General features: G+C 39.3%; 2 protein-coding genes across 2 annotated transcripts; one reads left to right on the top strand and one right to left on the bottom strand.

Moving 5' to 3' along the window:
• Window positions 1-382: 382 nt before the first annotated feature.
• On the bottom strand, window positions 383-5,517 carry pigf (phosphatidylinositol glycan anchor biosynthesis, class F). The gene is made up of 5 exons (XM_054749284.2): window positions 5,153-5,517; window positions 2,776-2,867; window positions 2,503-2,619; window positions 2,319-2,427; window positions 383-705 (listed from the first exon to the last, which is right to left on the bottom strand). The coding sequence occupies exons 1-5, from the start codon at window positions 5,378-5,380 to the stop codon at window positions 592-594; spliced, it is 660 nt and encodes a 219-aa protein (XP_054605259.2). The 5' UTR covers window positions 5,381-5,517; the 3' UTR covers window positions 383-591.
• Window positions 5,518-5,820: 303 nt separating this feature from the next.
• On the top strand, window positions 5,821-11,128 carry cript (cysteine-rich PDZ-binding protein). The gene is made up of 5 exons (XM_015962927.3): window positions 5,821-5,977; window positions 6,136-6,201; window positions 6,485-6,539; window positions 7,326-7,429; window positions 10,822-11,128. The coding sequence occupies exons 1-5, from the start codon at window positions 5,962-5,964 to the stop codon at window positions 10,884-10,886; spliced, it is 306 nt and encodes a 101-aa protein (XP_015818413.1). The 5' UTR covers window positions 5,821-5,961; the 3' UTR covers window positions 10,887-11,128.
• Window positions 11,129-14,304: the final 3,176 nt, after the last annotated feature.

Raw genomic sequence — 14,304 nt, 5'->3', positions numbered from 1 at the left:
TAGGGTGAGGAGCGCGGACATTCGGGAGGGACTCGGAGTAGAACCGCTGCTCCTCCGGATCAAAAGGAGTCAGTTGAGGTGCTTTGGGCATCTGGTCAGGATGCCCCCTGGACGCCTCCCTGGGGAGGTGTTTCGGGCATGTCCTGCCGGCAGGAGGCCCCCGGGTCGACCCAGGACACGTTGGAGAGGTTGCATCTCCAATCTGGTCCGGGAACGCCTTGGGGTCCTACCGGAGGAGCTGGTGGAGGTGGCTGGGGAGAGGACGGTCTGGAGCTCCCTAGTTGGGATGCTGCCCCCGCGACCCGGACCCGGATAAGCGGAGGAAGACGACGACGAGTCATCCAACAAAAGCCATGGCATTATAAGATAAATCCAGTCCCTGTTCATGTTTAATTAAGGAATGGTTTATTCATGTCAAAAAAACACAAGTTCAGCCTGCACAGGTACAAAACAACCTCTCGTGTTGTTACAAAATCCCTTACAGACTCAAAACACTGCAAACGCTCTCCAATAAATAATCAGTAAAAAGTTATAACAGACCTAAAGGAACACATTCAGACAAACGCAGACAGGAGGTCATGTGTCTGTCTGTCACTTGCACTTGTATGTGAGCTGTTTGCGATGATAGTGGATCCAGGCGGGAGCAGAAACAAGCCCGGTCAGGTAGCCAATCATAGCGCCAAGGCTGCAGGAAACTGGCCAGACCTGCAAGAAAGGACGGCACGTTTACTGGCACCCAGTGTGATGAAACACCTCAATACAGATGTGAAGGATCCTTATGAGCATGCCCTGACTGGAGCTGTGTTATTTTAAATAAAAGGCTCTTTTTCTTAAGTTACAGCACATAGAACATAGTCTCCATAACAACCACTTCAATCTGCCTGTTGTACAATAATTATAAGAAATTTAAAGAAAGTAGAGCGAAAGCATCAAAGATGTTACAAAAGAAACACCTTATTAGGTTCACCTGTCCAATTGATTGTTTACACACACACACACACACACACACACACACACACACACACACACACACACACACACACACACACACACACACCCACACACACACACACACACACACACACACACACACAATCAGCTAATCACAAGGCAACAACTCATTAAACACGGAACTAAGAATTGGTAAAGATGACTTGCTTAATGTTTTTTCAACACATTTGCAGTGGTCTCAAGTATAAACGAGTGTGAGTCGATCTCTTTGGGAAAAAGCTCTGGCGCTCCTGTTTTAGGAAGTAGAAGTGAGCCGTAGCAGAGGAGGAGCAGAAGAAGACAGATTTGGAGTCTTATATCAGACATCTCGCCTCTGATTGGCTAACAGCAACGTGACTCTACCATTGACTTTGTTTGATTTGCAACGTTAATGTTTTATCTCAACAAATAACGCAAGCCTGAAGAAGTTCTGCCATGTAATGAAGTTGCTAATGCTAACGGTTAGCTTCTACTAGCCGAGACATGCTCTGCTCTCTCCTGGATGCTAAACCAAAAACACACTTCTCTGTAGTGAGCAATGGTTTCTCAGTGAACTTGGTCTTTCAGATCAAACTGACCATCAGAATGAGGAGAAAGGAGATTTAAGTGACTTAGAAGGTGACATGATAGTTGGTGCCAGACTGGCTGGTCTGAGTGTTTCAGAAACTGCTGATCTCCTGGGAATTTCACCTACAACCATCTCTAGGGTTTATATAAAGTGAGTTGAGAAAAGTGAAAATATCCAGTGAGCAGCAATCGTGTAGATGCAAATGTGTTGTCGTCAGAGGAGAATGGTCAGACTGGTTGGAGATGATGGAAAGAAAACAGCAGCTCAAAAGTCCACTGGTTCCAATCAGAGTCTTGTTGTTGACCACAGTGGACCCATCTGCTTCCAGCAGGATAACGCAGCATGTCACAAAGCTCAGATCAGCTCTAGTTCCAACAATATTTTCATTTCATGCAAAGAGCAACAACATATTTTCTGGATGCTGATACTGCACTTATTGGGGTCATAACATTTTCAGTATGTCTTTTTATTTGTGTTGCAAGCCCTTAAACACACTCAATATTTAAAATAACACTTGCAAATTGGATCACACATCAGCGTGATTCAGATTCCCTTCTCATCAGTAACTAAATGAGAAAAAGCAAAAACTCAAGAACATTTTTAAAAGGAAAGTTAAGACTCATGTTGATTTTGCAAAGATAAAATAAAGGGAATTGTTTAAAAAAATTGTATTTAAGAAAGTTTGATCTCAAATTAAAAAAATAAAATTAAAATAAAAGCTCAATCATGTACATGTGGGTTTTCTATGCGAGCTGCTGACCTGCCAGGGCCTGTCCCAGTCCAAAGGAATTGGAAATGCTCCAACCCAGGCTCCTATCAGGGTGCAGGCCACTGTGATCTGCAGGCAGGTGTCCCACACTGACATGGCTCTGAGGACAGGGACAGATCAAGAGTAAAGTGTGGGAATGGGATGGAAAGATGATGACAGGAGAGTTTTGGCTTACCCATGCCGACTGAACACTCGTATCCAGGTCTGAACGTTAGGGCCAAGAACACAGAGGCACCTCAGCGTGGTCAGTGAGGTCAGGAGGACAGAAAGTGAAAATGTCTCTAAAGCAGATCTAAAAAGTATAAAGTTAAACACAAGCTGTGTCAGCTAAGTAAAACCGAAGAAGAGAAGCACTGCTGTAGATAAATCTAGAGTGAAAACAAGCTCTAAATACACTGTTTAACAATGTGTGTGTGTGTGTGTTACTTGAGCAGAATCAGCTACTCACTCTATCAATGGAGCTCCATAGAGAACCACCACCGTGTAGAAGAACAAACACGACAGGAAGAAGTACAAACAGGAGCGAGACAGCCTGGACAGCTGAGGACAGAAAGACATGATCGGATTAAAAACTAAATGTTTTGGGATGAAAACTAAAATCTTAGAGCATTTGAGAATGTGAATGTGAGGGATGGGTTCAAAAAATATGTGACCAACAATAAATTATAGAGAAGTTGATCATTTAAGCATGTAAAGAAGCACATCTTGCAAAATATAAAGATTATTTATTTGTCAATTCAACACACGTTAAACATGAGGTTCATTATTACAGCCTAAAACGTAGTAACTACAGTAGTAAAAAACATTTATAGCAAAATAATATCAAAATAGTAGTAAAATATAACAAGTCATAATAAACAAAGTGAAATAATTAATATTGTGTAAAAAAATACATTTCCTAACTTACAACTTTGGTTTGATATACTAAGATGTTTTAATGAAATAGTAACAGCTTCTAAATCCAAGACCATGCTCTTGAGTAGCCTTCTCCGGGTCAGGGATGAGGTCCCGCCTCAAGTGGAGGAGTTTAAGTATTTCGAGGTCTTTTTCACGAGTGAGGGAAAGCTGGAGCGTGAGATCGATAGGCGGATTGGTGCTACGTCTGCAGTGCAGCGGGCGTTGTACCGATCTGTCGTGGTGGAGAGAGCTGAGCTGGAAGGCGAGTTTACCAGTCGATCTACGTTCCTCCCCTCATCTATGGTCACGGGATTTGGGTAGTGACCGAAAGAACGAGATCACATATACAAGCGGCTGAAATGAGTTTTCTCCACTGGGGATCGGGTGAGAAGCTCGGTCATCCAGGAGGGGTTCGGAGTTAGACCAGCTGCTCCTCCACATCGAGACAAACCAGTTGAGGTGGCTTGGGCATCTAGTTAGGATGTCTCATGGACGCCTCCTGGTGAGGTTTACTGGGCACTTCAAACTGGGAGGAGACCCAAAAGAAGATCCAGGACACGCTGGAGGGTCTCTTGGATGGCCAGGGAACGCCTTTGGATTCTGCTCCTTCCAGATTTCTTTGTTTTCACCTTTTTGTCACGCCAAAATGTTTCAGATCAGCAAACACATTTTCAATATCGGACAAAGATAACCTGGGAAATTAAATGTTTAATTTATTAACAAAAATAGTCTAAACCAACCTGGAAACGCACTGTCCAAAATGGAATAATTTGCTACAAGTCTTAAGGATTATTCTTTTTTTAACAAATGTGAGAGGGTCCTTTATGTTCTTCTTTGTCAGCTGAGGTCGTCATCATAGGACTCTCACATGGAGGCCATTTTTGTTTCCCATCTCTTTTTATTATTAAATCCTGAAGTCTGACCTCGACATTAACCAAGTGAGACCTGATGTGTTGCTTCTTGAGATTTTTTTGCCTGCTTTATGAGACATGTTCTCTGAAGTCATTTCTAGAAGAGGCAAATGAACAAAACGTAATTCACGATTTAACAAAGGTGGAGGTACTTCCTTTGTTTCTTTGTACGCTTTGAGGTGACTTATGTTGTGAACTGGCGCTTTATGAAAAAATTAAATTTATTTGCCTCAAAGCAAGAATGCTGCAGGTTCGAATCCTGCCTGCATGGCCTTTCTGCGTGGAGTTAGGATGTTCTCCCCATGCTTGTGTGGCCCTTCTCCAGTAACTTGCTTCCTCCCATGGACCAGACACATCCATGAAAAGGGTTCAATAATGACTCTAAATAGTCTCTAGGTGGGAGAGTGTATGTTTGAATGGTTGTTTGTCCTTCTATATGACTGGAGACCTGTCCAGAATGTCCCCTAGCTCTCATCTGATGATGATTAGCGCTAAAGATGAGCCGTTTAGATCATGGATGAACCGAATTAAAATGAAATGAAACTCGGATGGTTTTGTTAGCTCTCTTCCCTTCATAAAGGACATAATCCTTTGAAAACTGCATTTAGTTTAGTTTACTCAAGTTCTCTTTGCCTGATGTTGAAATTTGTTTGATCTGAACCATTTAAGTGGGACAAAAAATTAAACAAATAATATATGAAATGTGTTAAGAGACAATTACTTTTTTCACACCTAAATAAAATAGATCATAACAAGAAACGCTTACAATTTCTACTTTTTCATCACCTCACCTTACAATATCCAAAACTTACCTTCATTTTCACACATCTATTAAATTTAATTAAAAAGCAAGTTGACTGATGTCCATTTCCCTGTCCAAATAATAATAATATTAATAATAACAAACGAATACATTTTGTAAAATTCATAAGATACCTTCACATATCACATAATACATTTATATGTCGAACATAATCAACAATTCACTTTAAAAACATTATCTAGTTGTTTTGGCACCTTGTATCCCAGTGTGTGCTTTTTGGTGGGCGGTGAGATGCCGAGCAGCCAGAAGATAGCGACGCTGACACAGGTCACCGTACCGGACACCGCGTAGACCCACAGCAGGTGAGTCCCATACACTGAGAAGCCCGGGACAAACACCGCGGGGATGACCGTGGCCATGAACACCGAGGCGGTGATAATCGCGTGAGTAGACGCCATAGCTTTAATTTCATGGTCCCACATGATGAAGACGTGAACTATTTACAACAAGAACCCGATAACGATGCGGGGAAGTCAAATAAAACACCTAAAAAACGTAAGGTAACATTGGGAAACTGTCAGGTCTATGTATTTCTTTTCCGCGTTTCCGTAAACACGAAGACGTAAGAACGTCCGCTTAATTTCACAGTAAAAGTCTACTGCGCACAGACATCTTAGGTGAATGATGAAAAAACATCCGTTTCGAAACATATTATCATAGATTATCGGGTCAGTTTATTTCAATTTCAAGTGAAAAAGGTGTATGTTTTACTTGTTACTCAATCTCTGCTAATGAATACGCTTGGGTTAAATAAGGTAAAAGTGCTTGACTTTATCAAACATTTATTTTGAAGAACCTATAAGCAAATAAACGGGAAGTAGTAAGTTATAGTTCGCGTTGCGTAACTCAATTGTTTTAACCAATCACAGAAGATGTTACTCGTTAAAGCAACCAATGAAACCTGTCATTTGAAATGCCTCAGCTGACCGGACGTTTACATTAGCAAAGCAAGCTAAAGCTAACAAACGATCATTTCTACTGCGTCATTCGACACACCGCAAAGATGGTCTGTGAAAAGTGTATGTATGTCATTTGCTTCTGATTTTCAGACGTATTGTTCATTTTAAAATCTGATGAACGTTACTTTTGTCAGCGAAAGTCTCAAATGCAAACTAGAAGGCCAATAGTTTAGTTCTTATTGTATTTTCCTCCATAATTGTTTTGTTTTATATTTTAGGCGAGAAGAAACTGGGAAAAGTAATTACCCCCGACACTTGGAAGGACGGAGCACGGAATACAACAGGTGACCCGAGGAATGCGTAGTGAAATGTTTTTTTGCCATCAGTATGATAAATTGCTGTTTGTTAATTATTCTAGATATGAGACTTGTTGTCTTGTTTACAAGTTACTTTTGAAAATGTAATCATTGTTTCTATATTTTTTCACGTTACTAGCAGGTTTAGTCCTCATTTGGTTGATCACGCCATAATATAAATTAATTGGTGTTTATTTTTTTTATATTAGTATAGGTATAGTAACATTTAGATGTCCGTGTTTAACAAGTTTGTCTTCTTTCTTTGTGTCAGAGAGTGGAGGACGTAAGCTAAATGAGAACAAGATTTTGACATCCAAAAAAGCCAGGTGAGTAAAAACAATTTATAGAAAAAAATAAACTTTAATTACAACAATCTAATGAATGTAAATACAAATATGAGAAGTCAGAGAAAATATTCTAAACGCATTAATATACTTATCTTAAAATTACCTTCTTGAAATTGAACCAAAAACTGTTATTTTACTAAAGTTCAACCTTATCATATAAAACTTTCTCACCACCATATTTGCTTGGGCATACATTTTGCTGCATTGGCACAAATCACCACATGAATCATCATTAATCATCTGTCCTTAGTATTTTACTTTATGAACCACGTTTAAATCCTGATCTTCTTCATTTCTTGCAATCATAACAGTTGATTTTTACATCATAGCTGGAACACACTCTTAAGTAACTGTTGCAAACCTGCTCTGAAGAGTAAAAGACCATCAAATCTTCAGCAGTCATGAGATGATTGGTCATTATTTCCCCATTCATCCACTCTTATGCTCTCTTAGTTAAATAAAACTTAGATCGTCCATATACAAGTTAAAGGGAATAGGTGACAATATCTGGTGAACCTTATTAGTAACAGAAAAGGAGTAGCTCTCATTTGGTTTTTAGTCTGATTGTAAGATTTGTATAGAATATGAGGTGACACCTTGTTCTTAAATCTTCCTAAAAAGCCCATCATAATGAACTCTTATCTGAACTATTCCTCAGAAGAAGTCACACAACGGTTTAGCTACTGTTTTTCAATGTTGTATATTACTAATTCAAAGTGGTCAGCTGATATAACTGGTCATGTGTGTAACAATTATTTTCATCAGGTTTGACCCTTACAGCAAGACTGGCTTCGCAATCTGCAGGATCTGCAAAAGCTCAGTTCATCAGGCTGGATCTCACTACTGCCAGGGCTGCGCTTACAAGAAAGGTATGAAGTGATTGTGCTGAAGATTTAGTTTTGTGTCACAAAAACGCTACAGCATTTCTATTAGCCCTTTTACATAAAACACACACACACATGCTCTCTATTCAACACCCTGCTGAGTTTTTCACATGTAATCATGTCACCAACAACATTATCCTTTTCCTCTGAGACAAATCCATCTGCATCCTATAGGAAAACGTGACAGTAACTGGGACGAGTTGTGAAACTGCAATGTTTGTCTGTTGTTGAACAATTCAACTTGTGACTTTTCTGCTCAGATGTTTTCATTTTTCAGTGTGTCTTAGTGTCAGAATCCGGAGAAAATTACAGCCTCACATCAACAGAGACTGTACTTGCATAATCTAGAGCCATTCTCGATAGGTTTGTTTGAATACAGTGTGTTTGTACTGTATTTAGGCTGAATGATGAAATGTAAACAGGGCTTTATCTAAAAAGGCATATCTTGATGAACATTGAAGCAAACTGTCTTAGTTGCAGGAAATGAAAGAGTGGAGTGGCCATGTTTCAGATGGTTCATCAAACATGGAAGATGCTCAGTGAAACAAATCATCTTTATAGTTTGCTGAAGTTTTCTTTTTTATTATAATGATTTCAAGGCCTACGTGTCCCATTGAACCTGCTGCCTTTGGTATGTCTTCATGATGATGCCTAGGTAGACTCACAATTAGGAATAGGGCTGCACGATATTAGAAAAACCTGCGATATTCGATAACAGTGTTTAATATTGCGATATCGATATTACTCACGATAAATGAACAAATACTAAAGTATGCAGTGTTGATGTCGTCTGGCGTGTGACGTCTGCTCTGGGTTCAAAGCAAACAAAACTAATGCATGAATTCCATTACAACATAACATTTTTATTGCAAAAATATGCAGCTGCACCTGCTACTGTATTAGTAGCAAAACAATAAACTGCATGCATGCAGTTTCTCAGTGACTTTAAAACATCACCTCCACCATAAAACTTTTTCTGATGCTCCAAATGCAGAAAAACATCCCTTACCAGGGTTTTTGAATAAATAAAAAAATATCAGAAAATAAGTTTAAATGTTAAATAATAGTTAACATCACTTAAATGGAACAGCAAATTCTCTCATTGCTACTGAGCATTTTCTCCACTTATGTGGTTATGATATAAGGCTGTTGCTGCTATTGGGAAGTGAACTGTGCTGGGCCAAACTAGGAGAATATTAAGATTTTCTGAGGGAAAGAGAAAAACAATTGTCTACCTTTCAGAAGAGGAACTGGCAAAAAACTACATGGAAAATATGTGAAAACGTTTGTTTTTAACCCCAAATTGAACAAGTTTACCTAGATCTTAAAATGCAGCTCAGATGATGAAACTGCAACTATGATTCTGATAACAAGCTAACAAATTGAACTAAGATAACTGGCTAGCAAAGCTTCTGATTGACAGTTTATGTGCAGCAGCAAATCAACTATCCTGATTAACAAGGTTATAAAAGCTCATAAATGAAAAATCACTTTGATGTGTGGGGGAACTTTTCCAGGCCCTTTTTAGCAGGGTGGGACTGGGAGGAGAGTGCTGTTGCCTTTTAGCTGGAAGCTAACCGGCGCCTGGGGCTAACATCACCACCCGGTGGAATAGTGAGAGAATGGCCCTGTATAAGTATGCAGACGACATGGCACTGGTGGCATCAGTCGGAGGACCTGTCTAAATATCAGCAGGCGGTCAGCAATCTGGTCCAGACATTTGAAGACTTTCACCTGGGGCTGAATATCTCAAAAACTAAAGAAATGTGCTGTGGGGCAGCCAGTGAGGCAGACACATCCCTGTTCAAACCCCTCAGCATACAGGGTCAGCCTGTGGAGCAGGTTCAGTCATTCAGGTATCTGGGAACAGAAATTGATGACCACCTGTCCTTTGCAAATCACAGCAACAGTGTCTACAAGAAAGCGCTGCAAAGACTCCACCTGCTAAGGAAGCTAAGAGCACTCAATGTGAACAAGGACATCCTAACAATTGTATACAAATAACTGATTGAATCCATTCTAACTTTAAATATTACAGCTTGGTATAACTTTCTTGCAGTTAATAACAAAACACAACTCTCTCGCATTGTTAAACTAGGCAGCAAAATTACAGGCTCACCTCAGATCCCACTTTCTGTTCTTCACGAGCGAGCAGTGCACAGGAAGGCAACCCTGATCAGTGCAGACTCAACCCATCCATTGAACCCACATTTTCAGCTACTTCCATCAGGAAGGAGGCACAGAGTTCCATTGGCCAAGAAAGGTGTCTATAAGAAATCATTTGTTCCCACCGCAATTACAATTTTGAAGTCTTAAAATTTTTTTTTTTTACGATAACATTTTAATACCTTTTAATTGTCTTTTATATATTTGTGTGAATGCGATATGGATTGTATTGTAAGGTGAGCCATGTCAAAGGCGAATTTCTGCCTCAATTCGAGGTGGACAATGAAGTTTATCTATCTAACACTAGCGATATGGAGGTAGGTGGGTTGGTTCACCGGCACGTGTCAGCCCGGTTACTATCAGCTGCTTAACAACACCGTGCGGACTCACGTTTGAAAGCAGCGCTGATTCCAGAAACCTCAGCACAAAGTGCGTTCGTTAATCTGAGCCAGCATGACGAACAAGGGAACGGCGCCGCTAACTCAGTTTGGGTGTTGCGTTCCACCCTTCCTAAGGGTCTATATAGGGGGCGGGCGTATTACGTGAACGGACCCATCTGATTGGCCGCATATCAGAAGGGCTACATTTGATTGGTCAAATAAAACTTCCGTGTAAAAAACAGAGCTGGTTTACAAAAAGTTGATGTATGACACAGATGGAAATGTTTGAACCAAACATTTATCGCTGTTTTTGACGTGCTTTGCGATGGGCCTATCGCACGTCCTGTTATCCCGATGACGATAAGTTTTCGATATATTGTGCAGCCCTAATTGGGAATTATGAAACTCATCATTTTTACTCCACTCTACATAATTCTTAGTGGAATGCATGGCTGTGCAGTTGGTTGCACTGTTGCTTTGCTGCAAGAAGGTTGCCGGTTCAATCCCACTTATGCGGCCTTTCCGCGTGAGTTGACATGTTTTCCTCATGCACGTGTGGATTTTTTCCAGGTGCTTTGGTTTCCTCCCACAAATCAAAAACATGCATGTTGAGTAGCTTTGGATAAAAGTGTCTGTAAAGTAAATAAACATAATAAATAAATATACAAAAGATGCTACACACTGAACACGTAGCAACATTGTTGATGAATAAACACACCTCAGTGTCTCTCAAAATGATTGTTGTAACGTTGTTTTTAATACTTAGAAAATATTTTTTTTCTGGATCATTCAAGAGTCTAAAGCTTGACAACTCATATCTTTCTCCTTCAGGGATCTGTGCAATGTGTGGAAAGAAAGTTTTGGACACCAAGAACTACAGACAGACCTCTGTGTGACATGACATCGTGCTGGTCTGACAACCGGTCAAAGTGAGAATCGGACAGAAATAAATTTGGTGATGGCTTCGTCTTCTTTTAATACAGTTCATGACATTATTCTGGAGACATTTTCGTAGCCACACACACTCGAACACTCAAAGTCGCAGCTTTTGCTTGCTCTGTATATTTTCCTTTCTAGAACCTTGCTAACTGTTTTAAATGTATATTGTGTTTGAATTAAAGCTTCCAGTCGGAGGAAATTTTGGGAGGTGTGTTTGTTTTTTTGCCTACAGGTAGAACCAAGTCTAATTTTAACCTCTTACGCACACTGTATACCTATTTCCTTTGTGTGCTGTAATAATTGGTTTACTCTGATCTAATCATGTTTGGAAACTGCCTGCCTCTGTCAGCTGTGCACCCCACCCCCCCTTTCATCTGCTGTCAGAGATGGAGTTTGTAGTTCACAGGCCGTCTGATGAACACTTTGATATTTAAAGGACGTGCTCTGCTGCCAGCCCTTGAGTCACACGTGCGCAAACATTTTAGAGTTCTTTCAGATTTATGCTGTTTCTCTGTAACATCATCAGTTTCCAGCACACATGGGTGATGGAGGGTTCTGCAGTAGTTGTGCCTGCAGAGGTGATTAATCCAACAGCTTCTAGGCCATTTAGCTGGTCGAGCTGCTAGAAACTAAAATCACATATGTACTTAAAAATTAGATAAACACAAGTTTGAATTATTTTTTATTTCTCCCCTCGATATTCCTCAAATTTTATGACATGTATTTATGAGAATGCTTTTTAAAACATTTGTTTCACAGCCTTTTTGTGCTTATAAACATGGTAATCCAGCCTCAAAGGTCAACTTTGCTGAAAAAACACTTTTTTAATTATAGTTTCTGATTATAATCTGTCACTCTGAAGGTTTCATGCAGGCTGAACATGGAAATAGTCTCCTACACCTATCCCCTGCATTAGCTTCTGATAGAAAATAGATAGTGAAAACTACAATTTGAAAAATAACATTCACTTAACATTCATAGACTCACTCATCTTGACTCACAACAGGGAAGGCTGTTGTTTTAGCATCCAGAAAACAGAATGTCTTGATTAGCAGAAGATTAGCGTTAGCATCTCCACCACACGGCAGAACTCCTCCAGGCTTGTGTTTGTTGAGAAAAAACATCAACGTTTAATATCAGTGGCAGTGGTAGAGTCATGTTGCTGTTAGCCAATCAGAGGCAATATGTCCAAATATTTGGAAAAAAGACTCCAAATCCTGCCGTGCTCTGCCGCTTTCTCCTACAGCTGAAGTCTACGTCCTGGAACGGGCACACCGGAGCTTTTTCTCCATAGAGGACCACTTACAAGGCTTTAATTCCTAATAGAGACCACTCCAAATGTATTAAAAATTCAAGTAAACCTGATCTTTAAAAGGGGTTATCGATCATTCAAACCGTATGGATCTCTATTTGAAAATCTCTTTCCTGACCAGGATGTTAGGGTTAAGCTTCACCGATGAGCTAGCTTGTCCGATTGCAGCCAAGACCAAATAATGTTGCTCTTATCCTAAAAAAAGCTCAGTATTTCATTTCATAAACCTTTAAATCACATTTAGTTTTTTATTACATGTTTTTTCATGATGTAGAATTATTAAGAAATTCCTGCTGGACTTTACCCCTGACAACCAATCAGACTTGATTTTTATGTCCGTTAAACACAAAGACATTATGCAAATTGTATCAGTTCTACCCACCATTTGTAAACTTCACACCCATGAAACAAGGCTGTTACTGAGGTCGTAAAGAATGGGTCAGATATGAATTATAACCGTTACACTGGAAACCCTTTAAGAACTGTGATCGTAAATCTTTTCCTAGGATACCTTGTTAATAGTTTGGTCCAAACTCAAAGAAAGACCGCAGACAGAATTATGGACATCAGGAGCATCCACACCAACGTGTTGTTGGATTTCTGTTAATATTTTAACCTTTTTGGGTTGGCAGGTTTTATCAGACATCACAAAAAGAACCTAATCAAACACGTCAAAGAAAAAGCTGCTGCAGCCTTTTTCTATGTGGAAAGTTTCTTATTCGAGGAAACAAAAATCTCTAAAGTATTTCCTTGTCTTGTAAGATTTGATCTCAGTCTACTGTTATAAAGTGTGAGCAGCTTGTTTAGTGACGTCCCAAGGGGCTCAGTGAGAATACTGGAAGAATGAATGTTTACTGGAAGGAGAGGTTTTCAGGATCCCAAGAAAATGGGGCAATGACCTTTTGCAGCGATGGATTCTACTTTTGAGCAGAGAAAGGTGTTCATGATTGTTCATGCACAACTTCATTTGCTCTGAATATGAACAGTAACAAAATTGCATCTTGTTTTTAAAAAACTAGTTGATGCATATGCCCACAAAATCATCTTGCAGCAAACATGCAACTTAAAGATCTAGAAATATTAGAGGAAAACGACAGTTCAAGAGGTTAAATATGACCACTTGAAAAAACATCAGTCCCAGACGATTAGGTTAAGGTAGTGATTAGCAAATATTAGCACATCACCAACTAGACTCTTTTTCAAAGGTGAAAAAAGTAGATTTCTCCTGACTGGCTTTAAAAAAAAGGTTTTCAGGGAGCAAACAGTAACTTTCTAAGATGATTTATTTTTCATTTCTATAAAAAACATACAATAAAATAAAGTAGAATGTTACATTTTCTGATTTAGTCAAATATTTTCATGTCTTGAGTTCACAAATCTGAACATAAAACAGTCAGTTTCATGTTTTTTTTCTTTTGAGCAGCCCTGTATGATGAATGAGGAAAGAAAAAACCATGTTTGGACAAAAGGCTGATTTTCTCTGTATCTTCTAAAACCTTTTTGCTCGTCTTTCTGAGCTCAACAAAAATATTTTCTTTTGGAAATGAGTAAAAACATCATATAACTGCTCAATAAACCATTCTTCATCAGCCTGAGTCACACACAAGCTTCTGTACGCACGTCTGTATGAGCTGCTTTTATAAAGATGGAAAAAATTGGAACCAACAAACTTCATAATCTCAACATCGCTTTATTTAAGCCCCTTCAGAATAAACAACAGCATGTTGATCACAAATCTACATCAGTTAGCTTGCACTTTCCAGATATAATCATTTGACTCTTATTCTAAAATGTGGCCATAGAAACAATTGAAAAATGTATTTATAAATGATACACATATATAGTTTGTTAAATCGTTGGCGTTATTGAAGTCTAAATACAATATTAAGGTACGGAAATAACACTTTGGAAAAGCACCACTGAAATTCCTATCAGGAAAAAACAAAAACCCAGAAATATCAAATTCTCTTCAGTTGTCACATTACAATATTGCACTTAGATTACACGTTTAATACCAACAATATTGCCATGTAAAACTAAAAGATCTGTTGAAGGCACCGAGA

Source organism: Nothobranchius furzeri, chromosome 16, assembly GCF_043380555.1.
Source record: "Nothobranchius furzeri strain GRZ-AD chromosome 16, NfurGRZ-RIMD1, whole genome shotgun sequence".
Taxonomy (NCBI): domain Eukaryota; kingdom Metazoa; phylum Chordata; class Actinopteri; order Cyprinodontiformes; family Nothobranchiidae; genus Nothobranchius; species Nothobranchius furzeri.
Note: the sequence above shows the minus strand (reverse complement) of the source record. Positions and strands in the feature narration are given on the sequence as shown.